The sequence below is a fragment of the Mustela lutreola genome, chromosome 2 (assembly GCF_030435805.1).
Source record: "Mustela lutreola isolate mMusLut2 chromosome 2, mMusLut2.pri, whole genome shotgun sequence".
In the NCBI taxonomy this organism is placed as follows: Eukaryota; Metazoa; Chordata; class Mammalia; order Carnivora; family Mustelidae; genus Mustela; species Mustela lutreola.
This window is the reverse complement of record NC_081291.1, coordinates 80,488,001-80,511,545: the sequence shown is the minus strand read 5'-3', so window position 1 is coordinate 80,511,545 and position 23,545 is coordinate 80,488,001. Positions and strand designations below refer to the sequence as shown.

The window sequence follows — 23,545 nt, the reverse complement described above, 5'->3', positions numbered from 1 at the left end:
CTAGCTATCAGTCAGAAGGACAGGTGACAACCTGGACCGGGCTTGGGCATCTGAAGGGGCAGCTGTGTGACTCAGGGTACTTAACTCTGGGGATCAGATGATATCTCCAAGGGGACAGTGCCAGAATTGAATTAAATAGCAGAACACCCAGCTCGTGTCACAGAATTGTTTGGTAAGAGTAAACACCCCATCCCACATCTATTGTCAGAAGTGTGGTGAGAGTGGCAGTCATGTGAGAGTAAAGGAAAAATACAGGTAGAAGACTCAATTTTTCCCAATACCTAACCCCTTCCCACAGAGCCATCCAGAATATCTCAATGTCAGAGGATAGTCAAGACTTTATTTTCTGTTTCTTTTCAATCAATATGTAGAATAATTGTTTTAGAATTCTGTTATATGAGGTATATCATAAGAATACAGGTTGGTTACTAATTACATGTTTCCACAGGCACATTCAGCATTTTATGCACAGTATACTCTTTTCCATGATCCTGAAGAAGCCCTATAAGTATTATAATTCAATTTTATAGATGAGAAAAATGAGATTCAAAGATGTTAGTTGCCCAAGGCCACCTGGTGGCAGATTATGTATGAGAACCCAGTGTTGTGTGAAACCCAAGCACACACTTGTCGCACCAGGGGCTAAAGTTAGGCTGCGTCCAAATTTTACCTTCTCCTGAAAATAAGGTTTTGGCCTCATGGTTATGTAGTGCATTTCCTATTAACTGAATAAAAACAGTTCAAGGGCGCCTGGGTGGCTCAGTGGGTTGGGCCACTGCCTTCGGCTCGGGTCGTGATCTCCAGGTCCTGGGATCAAGTCCCGCATCAGGCTCTCTGCTCAGCAGGGAGCCTGCTTCCCTCTCTCTCTCTCTGCCTGCCTCTCTGTCTACTTGTGATTTCTCTCTGTCAAATAAATAAATAAAATCGTTAAAAAATAAAAATAAAAAATAATAATAAAAACAGTTCAATAAAATGAAATACAAAATGAAGGCTAATTTTAGTCTGAATGAATACCTTATTCCTAACAAAAGGGAGATCAATTTGCCCAGATTTAAAGAGGCTCCTAAGGATACTGCTAATGATATGTGCAAAAATGGATAAGGAAATTCCTCCTGAACATATTATAAGGTCATCTGGGAACAATTACAAGCAAAACAAAAATAAATACAGAATATTACTGAAAGGACTCTACTGAGTCAGTGCACCAGCCAGTTATGGCACCTGTGCAAACAGGATGCATGGACTGGGAAGTTAGGGAGGCAGAGTCCAGGAAGCAAGAGGGCCAACAGACCACAAAATCACAAAATTAAAAGCAAATGAACAAAATACATCTATTTTTTTCTTAAAGATTTTATTTATTTATTTGACAGACAGAGATCACAAGTAGGCAGAGAGGCAGGCAGAGAGAGAGAGAGGAGGAAGCAGGCTCCCCGCTGAGCAGAGAGCCCGATGCGGGACTCGATCCCAGGATCCTGGGATCATGACCTGAGCCGAAGGCAGCGGCTTAACCCACTGAGCCACTCAGGCGCCCAAAATACATCTATTTTTTATGTAAGTAATAATCCTTGGGGCGCCAGGGTGGCTAAGTGGGTTAAGCCTCTGCCTTCAGCTCAGGTCATGATCTCAGGGTCCTGGGACTGAGCCCTGCATCGGGCTCTCTGCTCAGCGGGGAGGCTGCTTCCCTCACCCTCTCTGCCTGACTCTGCCTACTTGTGATCTCTCTCTTTATCAAATAAAAATAAATAAATAAATAAAAATAGATTAAAAAAATAATCCTAACGAATTAAGAGAAATAGCACAATTTCAAACCAATATATATAACAGCTGACATCATATCTGAAATTTGGGATCTCTTTTCTTGCCATTAGTCCTTTTATAACAGTATACATTAAAACTTGTAGATTTTCAAAAATCATATATTACACAAGTATTAATGTATTTAGAACTTGTGAAGTATCTTAAGAATCAAAATTTTCATTTTAATGTACTTAATACTCACTTGTTTGAATCATATCTCAGTTTAAAAAATGTTAAGTATTAAGTATTGTTACTCTGAGATCAATCCAAAGTGTATTTATTCAATATTTCCCCTAGAACCAAGGCAAAAAATATTCTCTTCTACTGGCAGTTACATCAAGCAAAGCAGTCTTTTCTTTGATAGTAACACCCCAGAATCCTATAAGATTCCTTAACGGACTGATTAAACAATTAACCATATTTAACTTCAAATCTTAGGAGTTCACATTATCCTAATATTCATTCCCTGACCAGTCATTGACTGCTTTCTATGTGTTAAACCCCAGAACAGACCTAAATTGAGGAATCAATAATGATCCAGAAAAATGTATTACATTCCTTGAATCTGGAGACAAAGAGGCAAATTTCTTTGAAATATTTAATTTCCATTAATATTAGCAACAAATTCACAGAAGTTATAGTAATAAAAACCTTTAAATATAAAAATACAGTTCATTATCTAAGGCAAATAGAGCTTTCAATTATCACACATGTAAAATTACCTAATGTTAGGTATGGTAATGTAATGTAATTAATGTTAAATGGTAGTGACAAACAGGATCACTGACTACTCGAGGCTAATGAGAAATGGAACAAGAGGGAGAAGTGGTGCTTTAGCATAGACCATGAGCTCAAATCTTAGCTTGGCCTCCTACTAATTGTATGGCCTGGGAAATTTCAGGAAATCTGTTTATAAGTTCACATCTGTAACAGGGATAATAAGTGACTGAAAGATACCTAATAAAACACGTGCCTCAAAGCAGGCTCTCTCTAAAGAGTTAGTTATCTGTTCTTCACTTGCCCCAGAGCAAAGGACAAAATGATAAATCCTAGACTATCAATTCACAACAATATGAGAATCATGGCATTCCTCCTCCTTACCCAGTGCTTCCCTTCGAAGAGGTTTCATTATTCCATCTGAAGTGCTGGGAAGTCTCAGAATACCACTGAGGTTTATACTCAAATATAAATATAAAAATACTTCCAAGAGAAGAAAAAAAGATGATTCTCTCTTCCAAATTACTGGCTTCTAAAAACTGACTAAAGAGAAATCATTTCTTAGTCTTATTTTTAACTAGTTGTTTTAAATGTAGGGACTGACATTTTACAGGGAGTACATACAACAGGAAGAATCCATAGTTACAGTGATGTCTTCCCACAGCACTGCCACACTGCACAGCTCTATGGGAAAGCAGTCACACCACACTCAAGGTAATGGGCCCTTCTAGAGCAAAACAAGGAACACAGTTCAGTGGTGGCCCCTCAACTGTGCCGCTGTAATCTCAACAATTAATCGTAATTAGTCTGGAAGATTTCTTTCTTAACACTTATGATCTTCAGTTGAAGGTAAGTATAAAAATCGAAAGGAAAATTCTAAGTGTAAGTATATATGTAACCAAGCAGTTCTTTCCTAGGCCTAAGGCACTTCATTTACAACACTTTTCCTCTTTTTCCACATCATGCCTTCTACTTAATCCTCCACAGTCTAAATCCCCGAAGAGATAGGCGTTGAAAGGGCGAAGAGGATCAGGACATCAGTAACATGCAAACTCAAAGCTGTCAAAGGACCGAAGATTCAGTAATAGAGTTAGACATATAATATGTGACTTTACTCATAAGCATGTATTAACAACTTTGCCATTTTTATGGTGCTTTTTTTTTTTTTAAGATTTTATTTGTTTATTTGACAGACAGAGGTCACAAGTAGGCAGAGAGAGAGGAGGAAGCAGGCTCCCCGCTGAGCAGTGATACCCATGCGGGGCTCAATCCCAGGACCCCAGGATCATGACCTGAGCTAAAGGCAGAGGCTTAACCCACTGAGCCACCCAGGCGTCCCTTTATGGTGCTTTTTTAACGTGAAAAATTAAGCAGCCGATATCATACTAAATTATACCAAGTCACTCATGAAATAGCTAGTTATGCTAATCCATGGCATAAAGTAATGTAAGAAACCATCCTATTTTATTGAATACTGTGTTTGCACAGTTCAAAACCAAAACCACATAGAAAGGTACATATTAAAGTTTTGCTCCCACTCCTGTCTCAAGTCCTGTTCCCTCATACTCTTCATGGCAACCATTTTTTGTTGGTTTTCTGTTTTCCTTTCCCATGTATTTATAAAAATACTAGTCAATACAAATATACATTCTTATTATCCCCATAAAGAAAAAGCACTGTATAGTGCCCTCTGTCACTCACTTTTACTTTTTTAATCAATTAATCCTAGAGATCTGTCCACATCAGTACAAAGAGATCTTCCTCAATCTTTTTTTATAGCTGTAATACCTCACTCTGTGGCTATTCCATAATTTATTCAACCTAACCTTATCAGGTTGTTCCCAAAGCGTCTTAAGTGATTATTTTTCAAAACTCTCCTGCTACTGTAACAAAGTGAATTATCACTATCACAGGCTTTGCTTTCTTAGACCTGTATTAGCATAGATTAGTGACCTACTGCTCATATTTTGTAAGAACCACCAGAAATTTCCATTTCACTGGAAATGGAAATATCCATGACTATATTCTCTTCCCACCAAAGTTTAATGTATTTATTATAGGATTTCTCAGAGCCTTTAATATGTCATTATGCAGTATGAATCTCTGAAAAGTACAGTGTGTGACATTTCCCAAACTTAATTGGCAAAACCTGCTACAGATTAAATATTCCACAAAACAAACCATAGCAAATACCAGGGCTATAATAATTATTGTCATCTATTTAAGCAAAATATAAGACTTCTATGAACTTCTAAGAACACCAGCTGAGCTAACTTTTAGGCTAAGCATTCCTTCCACTACTTTTTGGATTATAAACCCCTTTGAGATCTGAATGTCAAGCCATTTGATCCTCTCCCGGAAAGAAAGCATACAAGCATAAAATTTTTCAGTTTCTGGGGGATTCATGGATCACAGTCCCCATGGTCTTATCTGTTTTGGAAATAATTTTGAATATAAGTGCTGTTTTATCTGTGGCACCATTAATACTCCAAATGTTAGGACAGAATCCAGAGCTAATGAAAAAACAGGAGAGAATTCATCATAAAGTGTACCTTGGTGCAAAGCAAACAAAGCACACTCAAAGGGATCATGTTTAACAATTAATGGTATCAAGCAAAGTCAAGTCTACTAAATAATTATGGGAACTATCACGAGGGGTTATAGTCTGATTTTTACACAGAGGTCTCTCATTTTAAATACATATACTAGACTCTTACAGGATTAAAACATTTGGGTCTTTAATTCATTTTGTACAATATGATCTTAACATCCAGGATTTTCAGAATGCAATACATTTCACATCACACAGCATTATCTGCTGCAGATCTGAATGTGACAATGTGAATGCCCAGAGGAGAAAAAAAAATCCTGGGAATTTAAAATGTAGAGCAAAGAATCCCCAAGCATGATTACAGTCCAGTAAGCAAAACGATTAGAGCAGAAGTATTAAATTGAAAAGCAAAAAATGTGGGGCTACCATATTCAATTTGGGACTGGTATCCTACAGAAAGGCAAAAGGGCTTTCAGGGAGAGCTGGTGGAGACTCAAGTCCAGACCATGCTCCTCTCATGGAGTCTTGTGCTAGTTTGAATCTGCCTACAAGGGGGCATCTGTTGTAATTTAGATAAACAGAGTCCAATAATACCCTTCTTCCTTCCATTTCCTGACACTTACCCCCAAAACCCTACCTACCCATGGCAAAAATTAAAAAGTGCTACAATTACAAAAGAGAAAAGATGCTTTTCTAATCACAATGACACCCCAGCAGCCAAACTATTAATAGAAATGAAATCTAAATTCTTATCAAAAATTTGTCTCTTTGGGGGCACCTGGGTGACTCAGTCCATTAAAGTGACTGCCTTTGATCATGATCCCAGGGTACAGAGATGGAGCCCCAAGAGGGGTTCCTTGCTCAGTGGGGAGTCTGCTTCTCCCTCTGTCCCTACCCCTGTCCCTGCTCCGTGCACACACTCTCTCTCAAATAAATAAATAAAATATTTTTTAAAAAATTTGTTTCGGGGTGCCTGCATGGTTCAGTTGTTAAGTGTCTGCCTTCAGCTCAGGTCATGATCCAAGGGTCCTGGGATCGAACCCTGCATTGGGCTTCCTGCTCCGAGGGAAGCCTGATTCTCCCTCTCCCACTCTCTCTTGCTTGTGTTCCCTCTCTCACTGTGTCTCTCTGTCAAATAAATAAATAAGATCTCTTAAAAAAAAATTTGTTTCCTTCTTTGTTTCTTTTTTTTTTTTTAAAGAGAGGGAGAGAGAGAATCTTAAGCAGGCTCCACACCCAGCATGGAGCCGGATGGGGATGCTCAATCTCCTAACCCTGAGATTAAGACCTGAGCTGAAATCAAGAGTCAGATGCTTAACTGACTGAACTACCCAGACACCACTCAAAAATGTGTTTCTTAAGTGAACTTTTTTTCTTAATGAAAACCTTTCCAAATACTACCATGGAACTCAATGGGAAGAGAGTCTGCTACATACATTCCTATCTTTGTTGAATACATCAATTGTTTAAGTAAGAGTCTGTGTAACTATTTTTCCAGTATTTTTCCAGAATAAAGAATGGTATCAGGGGGCGCCTGGGTGGCTCAGTGGGTTAAAGCCTCTGCCTTCGGCTCAGGTCATGATTCCAGGGTCCTGGGACCGAGCCATGCATGGGGCTCTTTGCTCAGCAGGGAGACTGCTTCCCCCTCTCGCTCTGCCTGCGTCTCTGCCTACTTATGATCTCTGTCTGTCAAATAAATAAATAAATAAAATCTTAAAAAAAAAAAAAAAAAAAAGGAATGGTATCAAGCTGAAAACAATCTGCGTATAAAAGTACATGCACCAAACATAAAAGCACCAAGTGTTAATTGTATGCTATGGCAAATGATGAGAAGAAGAGATTAAAAGTATCATGTTTTCCTTTCTCATGCTCTTCTGAGAAATCAGTCCACAGTCCATTCTATAATATAAAGTATGGGCAGGCTGCACATGTGAATCCATTTTCAAAGGTATATCCAATTCCCAAGTTCCTAGTCAGGGATGACATATAACTCAACAGGTTCTCCAAATCAGGCAATCTGACAAAAAAGAAGCAGTACAGTCCTGAACTCCAGAAAAAGAGGACAATTCTATACTGACAGGTAAACAAAATAAAAACTAGTGACACTAATCTCATATTCTCTACAAAAGAAAGAATATTTAAAATATTAAATTGTCTCTTCTATTTCATTATGAAAAGGCAGAGTATGCTTTATCCTTCACTTGGACATTGCTCAAAAAACAACTCCTTAGACTTATTAAATCCAAACGATGGCTTAATAAAAATCAAAATACTTAAAAATATCCTCTTTGGAGTAAATATGAAAATCTTATAGTCAAACTAGAACCATTCTGCACTGACAAATCAGCTCCAGATCAAAGTGCATATTTATGTCATAATCACATTATCTTCCTAAACCAAGCACTGAAAAAAAAAAGTGGCCCCTCTCATAACAGTCATTAAAAATGTCCAGTTCATGAAGTGATGAATCACTCATTTAGGAAACCTAGCAGTACTTGAGGCTGCTAAGTCCTGTGCCCTCAGGAAGACTGTTAACAGCAACAGTAACAAACACTATCCTAACATCGTGCCAAGCAGACCCCTTCATGGTTTATTATCATCAAAATTACAAATAATCCTAAATGTCTCCCCAAGTTATAAAATTAGATGAATATTACTCAACAAAATACATGAAGTAGTTTACTAAACAAAAACAGAGGCAAGATTCATTGTAAGCTATAGACTACATGCTTTGTACAGGAACCAAAAACTCTCTTGGTTCAAAAGTGGGCTTAAAAAGCATCTCGGCAGGTTGTGGCACCCTTACATAGATAAACACTGATCTTTATTACTGATACATGCTTACTGCAAAATTAGAAATACTGAATCCATAAAAAGCAGACAACTACAGACGAATCTATAGTCAACAAGAAGAAGCTATAATATAAATCAAAAGCCCCGCTGACAATAGCACTAACCCTCTGCATCTACCTGTATTCTTTTATGTAAATAGCCCATTTTGTGAGCTGCAGATCCTATCCACTTCAAGATCATATTTGTGGTAAAATATAGCAAGAAAGAAGGGGAAGGAAAGAGGAAGAAAAACAACCCATTACAGGATGTTGACAAGTTTAACTACTAAGGCTTTAAAATATATTGGTTAGCATACCACATACCACTAAAATAAACCAGGTTCCTCTAACAACAGGTTACTTTGGCTTTCGATTTTAACCTACTCAAGAAACAGAAGACTAGTGTAAAAAAAGATTCTAATTTTCATATCCTAAGCTCTCTTAGAAGAAAATCTATACTTATCACTCTCAATTACCAAATAAAACAATTCTTCAATCCAACTCAATTGTCCTACAGTTTCATTTGCACAGATGAGATTTCCTGTCTCTCCCTTTATTACAACTCCATGGACTGTGATGCAGAGAAACCAACTAAAGGCAAAAAGGTAACTAAAATTCTAATACTATGCTGGGTACATATTATCTCTTGAGTTATCAATACCTAACCACAGATCCCAAAGACTATGCTTACAGAACCACCAGAAAAACCTTCTACTTGTCAATCACCACTGAATTCACAGTATATTGTTATTATGTTTTATTTACTGAATGACTACTTTTTTAAAAGCATTTCTAATGAACTCAGGAAAATGTTTGAACTGGCACTCATAAATAGATTAGCAGGAATGCAAATGCTATCAGTGTGTTCACTATACATGCCAAAATAAACTCAGTGAGGTTAGGACTCTACCTTGTGTGCCCATATCCCCAGTGCCTGGCACCTAGGACATAATTTAATACCCATAAAATAAATGAAATTGTAAAACAACAAAATTCATGAAACAGACCAAAAATTTCAGTGGCAACAGAACTATGTTAAATAGTGTACTGCTTAAAAGAATAAATGCTTGCCAAAACTTGGGAACCTTCTAAACTGTTATCTGTTGTAACAGAATATTTAATACCAGAAAATAAGACTGACAGTTCACTTCTAAGGGAGGCCTGCAATAAGTTTCTGTAGAAGCAAACAAAAGTTGCGTTGTTAGTTTTTTTTTTAAGATTTTATTTATTTGGCAGACAGAGACCAAAAGTAGGCAGAGTAGGCAGAGAGAGGAGGAAGCAGGCTCCCTGCTGAGCAGAGAGCTCGATGTGGAGCTTGATCCCAGGACCCTGGGATCATGACCTGAGCCGAAGGCAGAGGCTTAACCCGCTGAGCCACCCTGGCGCCAAAAGTTGCGTTTTTATAAATGACTTTTCTCCTACCCCAAAACCATGATCAATGAAAAGAACAGAATTTTAGAAGCAGAAGAAACCTCAGAGCCTAAATTATGGAACAGATGGGCTTGTTTCAGAGCAATATAAACTACCACCAATTTATTCAAAAATTTTGCATAATCACATACCCAAGATTTCATTTTATAAATATTAATTTTATTCTACTTTTTTTGGCTATGCCAAGTAGCTGCCTGTTAAAGAAGAAATGACTGATGAATATCATAATCTTACATTTTTATGACTTTTCCAGGGGAAAACTGATCATGTATCAAGAGAGTTCCTCTCTTCCCAGTTTTTAAGTTAGAGTGGTCTGTATTACTTTAATCAACAGTTTTCCTGTTCTCCCATTCTGGTTTTAGACTGTGTGCTGTGATTGCTTATTATATTTGATTTCTGATACTGATTTGTATACATTTGCTGTGGCCAAGTCTTTACCTTCCCAAAGATTTAGAAGGTATACCTTCCAAAGTGCTCCCCAGCCAGGCCATCTATAAGTGCTTGATAATTCCTTTGTCATTCATTTGAATGTAAGTTCTAGTACAGCAGAGCTGGTTCTGTCTTGTTGAATACTACAAAATAGGTTCTAAGTGTTATTACAATGAATGAATGAATCACTGATCCAGAAGGCAATGGCATTACTACGCTTCTTTTGCTAGCTAAGTAGACAGTATTTGAGAAGACATAGCTTCCATCTAGCTTTATGAACACTAGAATGTTCTTTAACTGCTCCGAATTGAAAATTTGCAAATGTGACAACACTGTTTGATACACAGTAACAGAGAAATAAGAAAAGAAAGAAAGAAACCTCCCAAACTCAGCTTATTCAAAATGTCACACAAAGAATCACTGAAGATTCCTTAGAACGAGTTTCCAGTATTCCATTACCATCCTTGTGACTTGATCTTCCCCAAAAACCACTGCTAAATGACTTCACTGTCTGGAGACTCCGTTTTCCTCCATGTTTTGAGAATTTGTAAGTGAACATACTTTAGTAATAACGAATGACCAGTCTCCAGGGCCTTACAATATTCTTTAAAAAGATTGGCGGGGGGTGGGGGGAGCGAGTTGGAAGAAAAGTCTTGAATAAAACACACGAAAAGCAATTTTCCTGTTAGTTGTTAAAGACTGGAAAATTTTCAGGACAACCACCCCTCCTTTGCTGGTCACAGAGTAAGAATTGGAAGTAGGAAAATTTATAACACTTCCATGCCCTTTTGAGTCAGGAATTACGAAGAGAGAAGAGAAAAGAGAATCACAACTGTGGGGACACATGTATTCTACATGAAAGCAGGAAGTCAGTTTCTCGAGCATGGGCCGCCGGTCCAGCATCCTAAACGGGAACGCTGGCCTTCTAAAAGCCTCCCCCCGCAACCCCCTCCTCTAATCCTGAAGCCAAAGCCACCGGGATACGAGATTTTGCTAGGCTGTTGAAAGAAGGAGCAGCTCAGAGGGCTCAAGACACTTTCCTCTTTCTACTTGGCCTGCGGCAGGAGGATACTCCCCTGGTTCTCGCCAAAAGAGGAGGAGGCGGACCAGGCAGAGTCAGCAGCGAAAAGCAGCCTTGGCCGCGAAAGCAGCTCGTCCTCGCGGCCGGAGAACTCACCGAACAAAGCATACCACGCGGACCCGGCAGGGAGAAGCGAAAGAAGGGAAAAGATTCACCCCAACTCTTCACCACTGCCTGAGGCTAGAAACAGGTGGAGCCGCGCTCAGAGGGAGAAAGAAGATGGGTTTTCGATGGGCTAATCTGAAATCCAGCGCCAAGGTAGCCGGAACGAAGACCCCGGCCGGGAAGAACGCCCAGGAGTAAGGGAGGTGAGCGCAGAGGGGAGAAAGGAAGAGCTGGTGGGGTCAAGGGCAGACAGACGGCCCCCCGTGGCCGGAGCCACAGCGAGGATGCGGGTCTCGAGGATGCCCGCGGCGCGCTGCCGGCTGCCCCCACTCCGGCCTCCAGGGCGCCGCCGCCGCCGCCGCCGCCCCCTCGCACCCGCGCCCCGGGCGCCCACACAAAGGGGATGGCGAGGCGTGCGGCTGCGGGGCGGCGGAGTGGCTCCGGGCCCGGGACGAAGTGGCCGGACCGCGACGCCCGCCGCGCCCCCGCCTTTGTCTGCCTCGTTCCGCGCCCCCCCGCCCCGCTCCCGCCGAGGAGCCCCGCCGCCCGCGGCGCCCTCACCCTGTTGGTTACCCGGGTGAGTAGCGGTCTCATCTGCTCGCCGGCCCCATCCGCCTCCATGGCCCGTCGGCCAGCCCGCGGTGGCCGCTACCGAGCTGCCCCGCGCCGTCCGCCCGCCGCCCGCCGCCGCCGCCGCCGAGACCCGGGCGCGCGAGAGAAAACGAACGTGCGTCCGTGACCGAGGCGCGCGCGTGGGAAGAGCCGTGCGCGGCAGACGCGGGGCAGCGTGTGCGCGCGGCAGCCGCAGCGCTGGCTCTCGCGGGGGAGCGAGGCCGCGGCGTGGAACGTGGAGCGAGAACTGAGCGAGCGGGAGGTCTAGGCGGGGGAGGAGGAGTAACCCGCGTAGGGTCCGGGGGCGGGGCCGCAGACCGTGACGCGCGGCGCCCGGGCCCCGCCCCAACACGCCCCCTCCCCGCCTCCCTCGTCACGCCCCCTGCCAGTTTGGCACAGCCAGCCTGCTCCGCGCGCCCGCCGGCCCTGCCGCGAGGCCACCGGACACGGGGAGGGAGGGAAGCGGGACAGGCATTTGTTCCAGCCAATCGGCGGCTCGCAGAGGCCCGCGTGCACCACCCCAGGCCACCTCCTCACGAGGCTCCGCCCTCTTTGTAAAATCTTTACTGAAACAGAGCGTCTAACTCGTTTTTCGGGTGGAAGGTTCTCCTGAAGCTTCCAAGTGCGGTGGGGTTTACCAACGCACCTACCTCCTAACCACGTTCTTTAGAGTAGCAGGAAGGTAGGAGGACGCCACGCTTATGAAGGACGCTCACAGGAACCCCAAAGGAACTAACTGGTCTTCAGGACTCCTGCAAGGTTTTTTTTTCCCCCCTCTCAGTTCAGGAGGTGTGAACCCCAGCTCGAGGCCCTGAAACAGGGAGTCCTCCTCACGAGGTATCCTCGAGTGCTTGTCCCTTTGTCCCGGCATCACGGCGGCTCCCACACTCTTGAGTCCACCCCCACATATCCACACCTGGAGCGCAGCTCTCAAATATCCACAGCTCCATCTGGGAATGATAATGGGACCTGCCACCGACAGTCACGGAAGGGCTCACTGACTTTTTATCCGCAAACCTGGGATAAAAGCACAGCATGCTTATTATGGGCATTGTTGATAACAGGATTATCCTGTGTATTTTTTTTTTAAGATGTTATTTATTTACTTGACAGATCACAAGTAGGCAGAGAGAGAGAGGAGGAGGAAGCAGGCTCCTCGCCGAGCTGTCGTGTGTATTTTTAAAAAGATAAGAAAGTTAGGGGCACCTGGGTGGCTCAGTGGGTTGGGGTCTCTGCCTTAGGCTCAGGTCGTCCTGGGATCAAGCCCCACATCGGGCTCTCTGTTCAGCAGGGAGCCTTCTTCCTCCACTCTCTGCCTGCCTCTCTGCCTGCTTGTGATTTGTCAAATAAATAAATAAAATCTTAAAAAAAAAAAGATAAGAAAGCTAGCTAATAAGAGCTTCATCAGTGCTTTGGAGAGAGACTTTATGTTACAGAGGATTCAGAGCACATGTCTTATCCATCTCCAATAGGATATTAGCAAAGCCCTTTGTCAGAAAATTAAGGATGCTGCAAGAGCCGTTCCTGGTTTGGGTCCTAGTCTCCTTTTGTTCCAGAGAGTTATTTCCAGAGAGTTACTTTGAGTCTAGCACACATAGATCCACTTACTTGGATAAGAGCAGATGTGCTTTTAATAATAGCTACCATTTAAAGAGGTCTGCAATTAGAGACTGTGATGTTTTGTAAACATGCTTCATCTTTAATCCTCACAACACTACAAAATGTTTTTATTATCACCACTTTATGGATGAGGAAACTGAGGCTCATAGAGATAAGTGGCTTTAGGTCCTAGTTAGTAAACCTACTCTTTCTGTTGCACCAATCCAATGCCTCATTAAAGATAGTTGAACAACAATAAGAAGAAGGGAAGAAAAGATGAATCAAGAATGAAAAGGAAAAGAATATGAAGAAAGAGGGGACCTGGAATTTAAAAAAAAAAAAAAAGCACCTTATAAATTTGTTGAAGGCATCCATCACTTGTACCCATACCATCACTCTCTAAGATGAATATGATTTATATAGAAGAATTTGTTCTGGACTCTCTTACGAAGTAGCCATTAACTGTAATTAGTGTACACAGAACACCCTCCATTCCCTTTCTCTGCCTTATTTTTCTGTACAGCACTTACCCTCTTAAAACATTTTATATATGTTACGCTTTATCATGTTTATTGTTTGTATACATACATTAGCATAGTTTTATGTATGCTTCATTCAAGCAGTGATTTGGGCAGGGGGGGGGGGGGGCTCTGCTTTGTTTGTTGTTAAATTCCTAGTACACCCAGAAGAGTTCTTGGCCCTTGTAAGCTCTACTTGGATTAACTGAATGAAGTAGGGGCACAAGGGGACATCCTTTAAGACCTAAGAGCATCCTGGGTGACAGCTGAGGATGTGACCAACAGTAGTAACAGGAACGAAGTAGGAGCCATGACCCTTAAAGCCAGAGTTGAAAGAGCTAAGTAGTCAGCTTCAAGAAGGGCTTAACAATATACACTCAGAAGGGGCTCCTGGATGGCTTCATTGGTTAAGCCACTGACTTTTGATTTCAACTCAGGTCATGATCTCAGGGTTGTGAGATCAAGCCCCACTCAGCTCCGTGGTGAGTGTAGAATCTACTTGTATATCTCTCTCTCTCCCTTTGCTCCTCCCCCCTCTCAATAAATAAAATATTTAAAAAACAACAGCAAATATATATACATATACACACTCAGGAAACCATGCTAGAAAATGAGTTTCTCTTCATCCATCTTGAAAAAAAAAAATTAAAAATAAGCCCTTAGTTTATTTAATTCACAATTATTTTTTGAGTAACCTCTGTGTTGCCATGTACTTTTTCTACTTTTCATTTGATCCCAACTACTAGAAAAACAATGTAGTAAAGGTCTGAATTATAGAATTTATTATTCTCAATTGCCCATTTAATTCTGGCTTAGCCAGAGTTCATCCTGAAGTGATATTGTGGTGAGTAAAGAAGGTAATGTGTTAAAATCACTTTCATCAAATGTAAATGACTGTAATGTTCCAAGGTGCTGAAAGGCAAATTATTATCTTAAGTATTTTAAATATTCATCCAAAATGTAGCACAGGGAGACAACTCCTAAACAAAGGTGAATGTGAACCTAAATTCATCGCTAACACTGGATTTATAGCACCTAAAATTAATGACATTCAGCTGTAGCCCAAGACACTTACCAGGTTTCTGGAATAGTAGGTAATACTAGCAGGGACATGGATACAACATTTTGGCAAGATCTTCATCCTGAAGAGAAAAAATCTTCACCCAACAGTTCTCTAAGAAGCCAGGACATATTCTGTAAAGACAAATAGCAGCTTCTGTGTCATTTTGAAAAGCATGAAACCAACCTTTAACGGAAGATCCATTAACAATTACAAATCTCTTCATTACCTCTTCTAGTCATGGCTGAAATTTAAATGTTCCCAATCATCCCCACCCATGAGGAAAACTAAACTCCTTGGAATAGTGCTTACAAGAACACCAGGGCAGTTGTAAGGGGAGGAAAACAATAGGAAGATGATGGGGAGGGGGGATGAAGTAGCTCTTTCAATAAATTTTTAAAACGGAACAAAAAAGCAGGCCTGTTCCTGATTTCATGGAGTTCAAGATGGAAGACATTGATATACAGACAAATGCCAACAATGCAATGTGTGCAGCTCTAATATGATCATGGGAACCTCAATGAAAAAGAATAGAATGGTTTTTGCTAGAAAAGGAAGGGAATGAGGGCTGCCAGCTACAGGAAAAGGACAAAAGTGAAGGCATTTGGAAAAGTTACAGAGAAACACATTAGATTTAAACTGAGTTATGAATGTTAATGGTATTACTTGATCAAACTGCTGGGGGAGGGGAGGAAAGAGGTAACAACCAGAGGTAACAACAAGATCAAGGGCACTGGAAAAAAAATCAGAAACAGACTCATAAATACAAAGAAAAACTGGTAGTAGCCAGAGGGGATGGGAGAAACAGGTGAAGGGGATTAAGAGGTACAGCTTCCAGTTATAAAATAAATAAGTAATGGAGATGAAAAGCACAGCATAGGGAATATAGTCAATAATATTATAATAATATGGCCTGTTAAAAAGACAAAACTCAAGAGTAAATTTGAAGATTTAATTGACCTTGTTAAAGAATCCATGCATCTGGCAGCATTCTACCTACCAAGTAGAGGGGAGTTCCAAGGTGTCAGACAAAATGGAAGGTATTTACAGGAAGGAGGGTGGGAAGAAAATTGTAAGCAAAATTAAAAAAAGGATTGTTTTAGGCAAGATCATCTTCCCTTCCGGGCAATGGCAGAGGGTCTTATTATGAGGATTACCTCTTCTTTCTGTAAGGAATGGAAGAGAGTCCATGTGGCACATTACCTCATGAACACTGCTCAGAAAATCCCTGACTGACCAGTTAAAACTACATTTCTGGGGGATATTGAAACTGCAGCTGGGGGACACCCGACTGGCTTTAAGCATCTGCCTTCAGCTCAGGTCAGGATCCCAGGGTCCTAGGATGAGTCCCACATCCAGCTCCTTGCTCAGTGGGGGCCTGCTTCTCCCTCTGCCTGCTGCTCCCCCTGCTTGTGCTCACTCTCTCTCTCTCTGACAAATAAATAAATTAATAATCTTTTAAAAAAAGAAACAAACAAACAAACTGTAATTGGGTTTGGTGACTTGGCCCGACCCAAGTGACATTTTAGACCCGTGGTTTTCTTTTCAACAGGGGACAAAAGGTACCTGCACTTAATCATCGTGAGCATTGTGAGCACGTAATTGTCAACTCACTATGTTGTACACTTGAAAATAATACAACATTGTATGTCAACTATACTTCAATAATAATTTTTTTTTTTAAAGATCAAGGTTATTGATCGGAAGAAACAGGGTAACCCAGTGATGAAGCATCCCTCCCCATCCAGGCAAACTTCCTGAGACAGGTTGCCTTTGTGGTTGTTCTTATGTTTTTGAGGAAGACTTCACCTTGCCTGCCTTCTTTTTGAAACTATAAATTGGAGCAAATCATAGTAGTATCCTCCTGAGTTTGCAATGTCAAAGATTAATTGAGAACATCTAACACAACACCTAACATATAGGACAATGAAAATACCATTTGGTCACATAATAATGGATACATGCCATTATACACGTGTCTAAATCCAAGGAATGTACACCACCGGGAGTAAACTGTAATGTAGTGAATGTACATCACCAGTAGTAAACTGTAATGTAGTCTATGGACTTTGGATGATTATGATGTGTCAGTGTCAGTTCATCAGTTGTAACAAAAAAGTATCCCTCTGTTGGACACTGTTGTTAAGAGGGGAGGCTGTGCTGGTGTGGGGGCAGGGAGTACAGGGAAAATCTCTGTACCTTCCCCTCAATTTAGCTCTGAACCTAAAACTGCTTTAAGAAAATAGTCTTAAGGGACACCTGGGTGGCTCAGCTGGTTAAGCTCCTGCCTTTGGCTCAGGTCATGATCCCAGAGTCCTGGGATTGAGTCCTGCATTGGGCTCCCTGCTCAATGGGGAGTCTGCTTCTCCCTCTCAGTCTCTCCCCTCTCACACTCTCTCTTTCTCTCTAAAATAAATAAATAAAGTCTTAAAAATTAGTCTTAAGAAAAGCCTAAAGAACAAAGCTTAAGTTAGTGCCACAGGAAACAAATAAAAGCATTTTAATCTGCTTTCACTAATAAAAATGGTGGGTAAAGTATATGTTTAGGTATATTCATTGATACATTTTGATAGGAAAAAAAACTGGCAATACTATGTCAGCAAGGGGGATTGGTTAAATATATTTTGGCACTCCAAATGATGACATACAATTTAGCACCGAAAGAATGAGTTATATAAGTATGCCTATACGGAAAGGGTTTCAAGATATATTCTTAATATTAAGTTACAGAAAAACAAAAGTGAATAAATGGGTATATTATGATGGTTTTTGTAAGGAAAAAAAACAATTATATACTTATATCTATATCTTTTCCTTCTAGAATTATTTGTATGTCTATTTCTGAATTATCTTATGCACATATGGGGAAGGAACTATGATTATTGTACAAAGTACAATTATGTCAAAGACTGTAAGCACTATCATGATCAAATAACAGAGCAAGTTAGGAAAGGCCCTGGGACTGAATTCTAGACTGAGTAACACTCAGCTCATTGTTTCTTTAACAATGCTGATTTTTTCCAAGTCAGTTCAAAGTCATTGGTCACCATCTAGTTTGCTCAGACATTAGGTGAAATACTATAATCCACCATTGAGTAACAGATGGCAAGTGAGTACAGAATAGTGTACATTGGCACTTTGAGATATGCCAGCAAACTTCTTTTAAAGATTGTTACACACTTTGATTTAGGCAGTGTTCTTTAAAAGTCAGAGTCCATTTTGGTAACACCTAGGTACACCTGGGTGTGGCTTGTGTTTTGACTGCTTTCCAAGGACCATTCCTCTCTGCACTTGGGCTAGGAAAACACTGAATGATTCTTGTCTGGTTTTTGTTTTTGTTTTAATTCTCAGCACAACTCTTTAGATATACTTAAACTTCAGGAATCACATACCCCTTTTATGAAAGTGATCCCTTCAAGCAGGTCCGCAACTGAGACGACAATGAATTCTGGAAAAGAACTCATCTGAACCAAAGGAGAAATCTAAAATCCCAAGGTCTATCTTGAGAAAGAGAAACAAAGGTTTAAAAGATTTTTAGGGAGGCAAAGATGGAATCAAATTTCTTAAAAAATTACTATGCATTAATGAGTTTGGGTTTTGTTTTTTTAAAGATTTTATTTTTAAGTAATCTCTGGGTTTTTTAAAGATTTTGGTTTTTTTAAGATTTTATTTTGAAGTAATCTCTACACCCAGCATGGGGCTCAAACCTACATCCCCAAGATCAAGAGTTGCAAGCTGCACGGACTGAGCCATCCAGGCACCCCATACCAGGCCACTAATGTTAAAATAAATACTTGGGTTGCTTTAGATCATCTTGAAATATTCATAATCATCTTATTTTATGATCATCTAACACTGACAGGAAAAAGACTTAGGTTCTGCACGACACTGCATGTTGTCACTAACACCTCTGGACTTCTGTTTCCTGATCTGTAAAATGGGGATCATTGAGACCACAATCCTTTACCCTCAATTGCAAACTCCATAAATCTCTGAAAAACTAAATGATTTTCATAACTCATCTAACCGCAGAAACCTCACCTAAACTGATATGAAACTGTTTATAGTTTTTTTTCCCTTATTGTGAATATCTATTTGTCTCATTACCCATATAATGGGTCTGATAACAGAATGATACCTCAGATGCCCTTTAAGGGTGCTTCATAGCATACACAATTGGCATTATGTCATTGGTCTAAATTCTGAAAAATTCTGAAATCTAAAAGATCTGGCCCTAAGGGTTTCAAATAAAGGATTGCACACCTACAATACTTGTTCCCTTTATTTCAAAGGTGTGGCAATGGCCAAATAAGGCAATAGATAATAAAATACTTGACAGAATGAGTGCTGTATCTATTTTACCTATAGGGAGCCCTGAAGATCCTACTTTCTATAACTTCTTCAGTACTGATGATCTCTCCCTCCTGCTCAAACAGCTTTGAGCTCCTGCCTGTCTTACGCTTCTCCTGTTCCAGTCTGCTGTTCCTGTCCTTAAAGATCTCTCTTAAAAACAGCTCTGTGTGATTAGGGGTTCATTTCCCACCCAGGGCCTGTCCGTCTGGATCTCTCTTGTAGTTCTATAGCTTTGCTTTGTGAAACTCAGGCTGTTAATGAATTGCCAATAGAGAGTGGAGAGATCAGATCAAGTGGAAATTTAAGCCCTCAGGGTGCTTCCAAATGCTCTCTAGACATCCTAGGGACTACTGTAATCTTTACTGCTTGAAGCCAGAAGCCAGTATATGGTAACTTGTGCCTGTAGGTAAAAGAGTACACCTACTCTCTCTCTCTCTCTCTCTCTCTCTCTCTCTCTCACACACACACATACACACACATGCATACATGCAACATAAGCCCTAATCTTAAAAATTATGGTCCTAGTCAAATAAATTATGGTTCCTTTCTTACACAAACTGATTCATTTGGTGGAAAGAGCCAGTCCAGCACATGTCACTGGGCACACTAACCCACATGACAACTCCACCTAAATATAATAACTGTGTCCTTGTAACCTGGGGTCAGTGAGGCCTGAGAAGTGGTAAGCTTTCCTTTTACTTGTTTTTCATAGTTGAGTTCCATTGACACATCATGCACAGTTGAAAACTGAGAATGGGGAGGGAAGATGAAAAAGATATTTTACAAAGTATGAAGCTACAAGCACTGCATTTTTTCTTTTCCTAAAGACAGTTAACCAGAAAAATCACCAAGAATTTGAAAATGTTTCCACTGGAGGACTGAGAATATATCCCCCACCAATGAGAATACTAGTGTTATCATTTACCAATGACTCCCTCACTGTATCTCCTCTTTAAATGCCAATTTGCAATAATGTTTATAATATGAATAGAGATCCAGGCCATGGTGCCACTCATAAGCTGCCCTTTGTATGTGAAGATGGCATGACTCCTCATCAGTAACATATATTCTGTAAGACTTTGGTACAATAGTAGATGTAGTTGATAGGGCTCTTTCTACACCCCACCTATACTATTCAATGTGAAACTAGGTTGTCAGAGTTAGGAATACAAGTCCGGAATCACAGAACACAGGGAGGCTAATCAGTGTATCCAAAAATCACATCCATTTCCTAGTGCTTATTGGCCCCTATGGATCCATCTAGTCAAGGGTAATTTCTAGCATCTCCCTCTAAAGACACCCCCTGGGCCTAAATTGGTACAGTCTTTCTGAAAAGCAATTTGGCAACATGTATTAACAATCTCAAAAAATAGCATGTTCTTCAACCCAGTAATAGCATCACGAGGAATGTCTTAAAAGATGGGTCATAGATATGGACATTATTTGTTTATATAAAATGGGGTTTATGCCAATGTTATGTTATGAAATGTATATATTAAAGTGAAAAATTAAAAACCATCTAAAAATGAAGCAATGAAAAAGTATTAAATAAATAAATGTTTGCATATCTTCATGATGGAATATAATGTACTCACCAAGACATTCTAAATTTTCATAGAAAAATGCTCACTGTATCAAGTTTTGTTAAAAGATCTATATACAAAGTTGACATAAAGTTTAATCCTAATTATAATTACCTATCAGTGAATGATCAATTGAAACTAATGTATTAAAATTTAATGATAAAATGATTAAACAGAAATAGACGAAAATGCTGACAGTGAATAGGAATACAGGTGATTTTTCTATATTTATTTATCTTAAGTATTTATTTGAGAGCACGTGCCCACATATGCATGTGGTGGTGGGGGGAGCAGGGAAGGATAGAGGGAGAAGGAAAGAATCAAGCAGATTCCCCACAGAATGGGGAGCTTCATGTGGGGCTCCACCTAATGACCCTGAGACCACGAACTGAGCTGAAATCAGAAATGGAATGCACCAAGGACTGAGCCATCCAGGTGCCTCAGGAATATAGGTGGTTTTTAAATTTTATTTTTTATGTTTCTATAAATTTCTACAATGAATAAGTTACTTTTATACTAAGAAAATATAGCTATAAAATGTTATTTCACAGTGGTTTAGAATAAGAATATTTGAAAGTTAAATATCACTTTAAATAAGCACAAGCACAATAATAGTAACTAAAACTAAATAGTGCATAAGAATATTCATAACTTGTTAAGAGGGATCACTTCTCTCATTGAGGCCAAGTCAAAACACTCAATGGGTTAGGGATGTCTGGGTGGCTCCGTTGGTTAAGCCTCTGCCTTGGGCTCAGGTCCTGATCCCAGGGTCCTGGGATGGAGTTCTGCATCCAGCTCCCTGCTCAGCGGGGAGCCTGCTTATCTCTCTCCTTTTGCCCTCCCCCTGCTCCCTGCTTCCACTCTCTCTCTCTCAAATAAATGAATAAAATCTTAAAAAAAAAAAAAAACAAAAAACCCTCAATGTGTTAAAGTCAAGTCTTCCATGAGGTCTGTAGAGTATGCTGTGGGCATCCCAAAAAGAGAAGAATGTTTTCAGAGTAAATATTCCCAATGGCATCTTTTCTGGATAAGAAAAAATACATATTTTAGCAAAGAGATAGAAAACAGAGTTTCAGAAAGTCTCATGTCCAGGAAACTAAACCCAAGTCAGTAGAGCAGCCATTGCCTAGCAACCTAATGAGGGTTTCATAAAGGTGTCATTTAAGTCCATAGGTCATCAGCATCAGCAAACACAAATTTGAAATGGAAGCTTTCTGCCAATTATTACAACAAACTTTCGAAGACCTGTCAAATAATCCTTCTTTAGGAGGAAAGCTTCTAAGATTACTGCCTGGTTGGACAAGGGTTTTTGTTTTTGCTTTAAATTCTCTTAGACCAGGTTTCCCAAATTTTCTTATTTGTAAGTTTCCCAAATTTTCTTATTTGGGGTACTTATAAAATATGTGGATTTCCTTAGAGATTCAGCAGGTCCAGGATGGGTCCAAGTACTCCCCAATTTTACCACGAGCCCTAGATGATTCTTCTGACCAGCAAATTTGAGAAATATTACTATAAACTCCCATTTCCCTCCTAGCACTTCTTGCTCGTTCTAATAACGTGCTGTCCTTACCTGTTCGCTGACTTGTTTAATGTCTGCATCTATCACCAAGCAGTAAATTCCATGAGAACAGGGGTGCTGTGCACTCATCCCTGCACCTCCAAGGATCAGTACGGTATCTGGCACATGAGTAGGAGCTCCGTAGATATTTCTTGAATCAATCGATGAATCAAAATGTACTTTGTTGTATCAAATAAGAGCCCAATTTAAGTCTCAGTAGTCCTCAGGATTGTAGAAAAACCCCTGCCCCTGGAAAGCACAAGGGAAATACAGAATGCATGACACTCTGTCAGGGACCTTTTTTTACCTGAAGGAGAGTGTCCACACAAAACTAGAAGAATATTGCCAAAGAGGACACACTGACTGCCAGGCACTTTAAGACATCAAATTCATAAAGAAAACAAATAACCTCTCCATTTCTCCCAATCTGTCTAGATAATATCTATTACTTAGGCAAGCGTATTGCATGCTGATCTGATATTGGGGGGGAGGACATTAGCAACAACAACACAAGACTTAAGGCTCCTTTGAGGTTACTCCAGGGAAAGGTGATAGCCAAGCAGGTCAGGGGTCCCTCTTCCTCCTAATATTTAGGCTCACCAATTACTGTAAGGCTAAAGAATGTTCTATAGAAATCTGGGGTCTGCAAACTCTCCCTTTAGGACAAAACTACTCTCTAGTTTTTAAAAGATTAAATTCCATATTAACTGGAAGAAACAGGGCATCTGTGTAGATACATAGTAAACCTTTGCATACCCAAGCATTCATTGAACAGGGGTTTCTAAAATGTGCACTGAATCAATGTGTCAGGACAAAACCAGCTCTGGTGATTGAAATACAGGGAGCTTTCCAGTTGTAGCCTATCTACTCTACAACCACAGCTACACTTCCATGGAGATGTTCCCCACCCTGCCCTCACTTTGGGCAATAAGAAGCTTATTAACCACTGTGACCTGGGCTTCAGATGTTGGGTCACTGTGGCTCTGTTCTTGACTCTTGGCCAAGCCTTCCTCCACCACTCAAACTCAAACCCATCAAAAAGGCCCCAATGAGGGACAACAAATGAATTGCCTATGGACCAGATCTAACCAGCCACCTGTTTTTGTAATTAAAGTTTTATTGGAAGACAGTCATGCCCATTCATTTGTATATGGTCTAAAGCTGAGTTTGGCATCACAACAGGCTAGAGTAGTTGTGACGGAGATCATCAACACACAAAGCCTTAAATATCCACTGTCTGACCCCCTTAGAGGAAAAGTTTGCCTATTCCTGGCCTAGATGCATAGGGTCAGATAATAATAATTATTGTAATAAAAATCT

The 23,545-nt window shown here is 40.5% G+C and overlaps 1 protein-coding gene across 3 annotated transcripts in view; it reads right to left on the bottom strand.

Annotated features, from left to right (window-relative positions):
* Positions 1-11,879, bottom strand: part of SLC4A7 (solute carrier family 4 member 7) — a 108,812-nt gene extending 96,933 nt beyond the window's left edge. Inside the window, exon 1 of one of the 3 annotated variants that reach the window (XM_059162430.1) lies at positions 11,504-11,879. In XM_059162430.1, the coding sequence (XP_059018413.1) occupies positions 11,504-11,563 (60 nt within the window). In that variant the 5' untranslated portion in view covers positions 11,564-11,879. The remainder of the gene's footprint in view (positions 1-11,503) is intronic. The other 2 variants (XM_059162428.1, XM_059162429.1) reach the window with 2 other exon arrangements.
* Between the last annotated feature and the right edge of the window lie 11,666 nt (positions 11,880-23,545).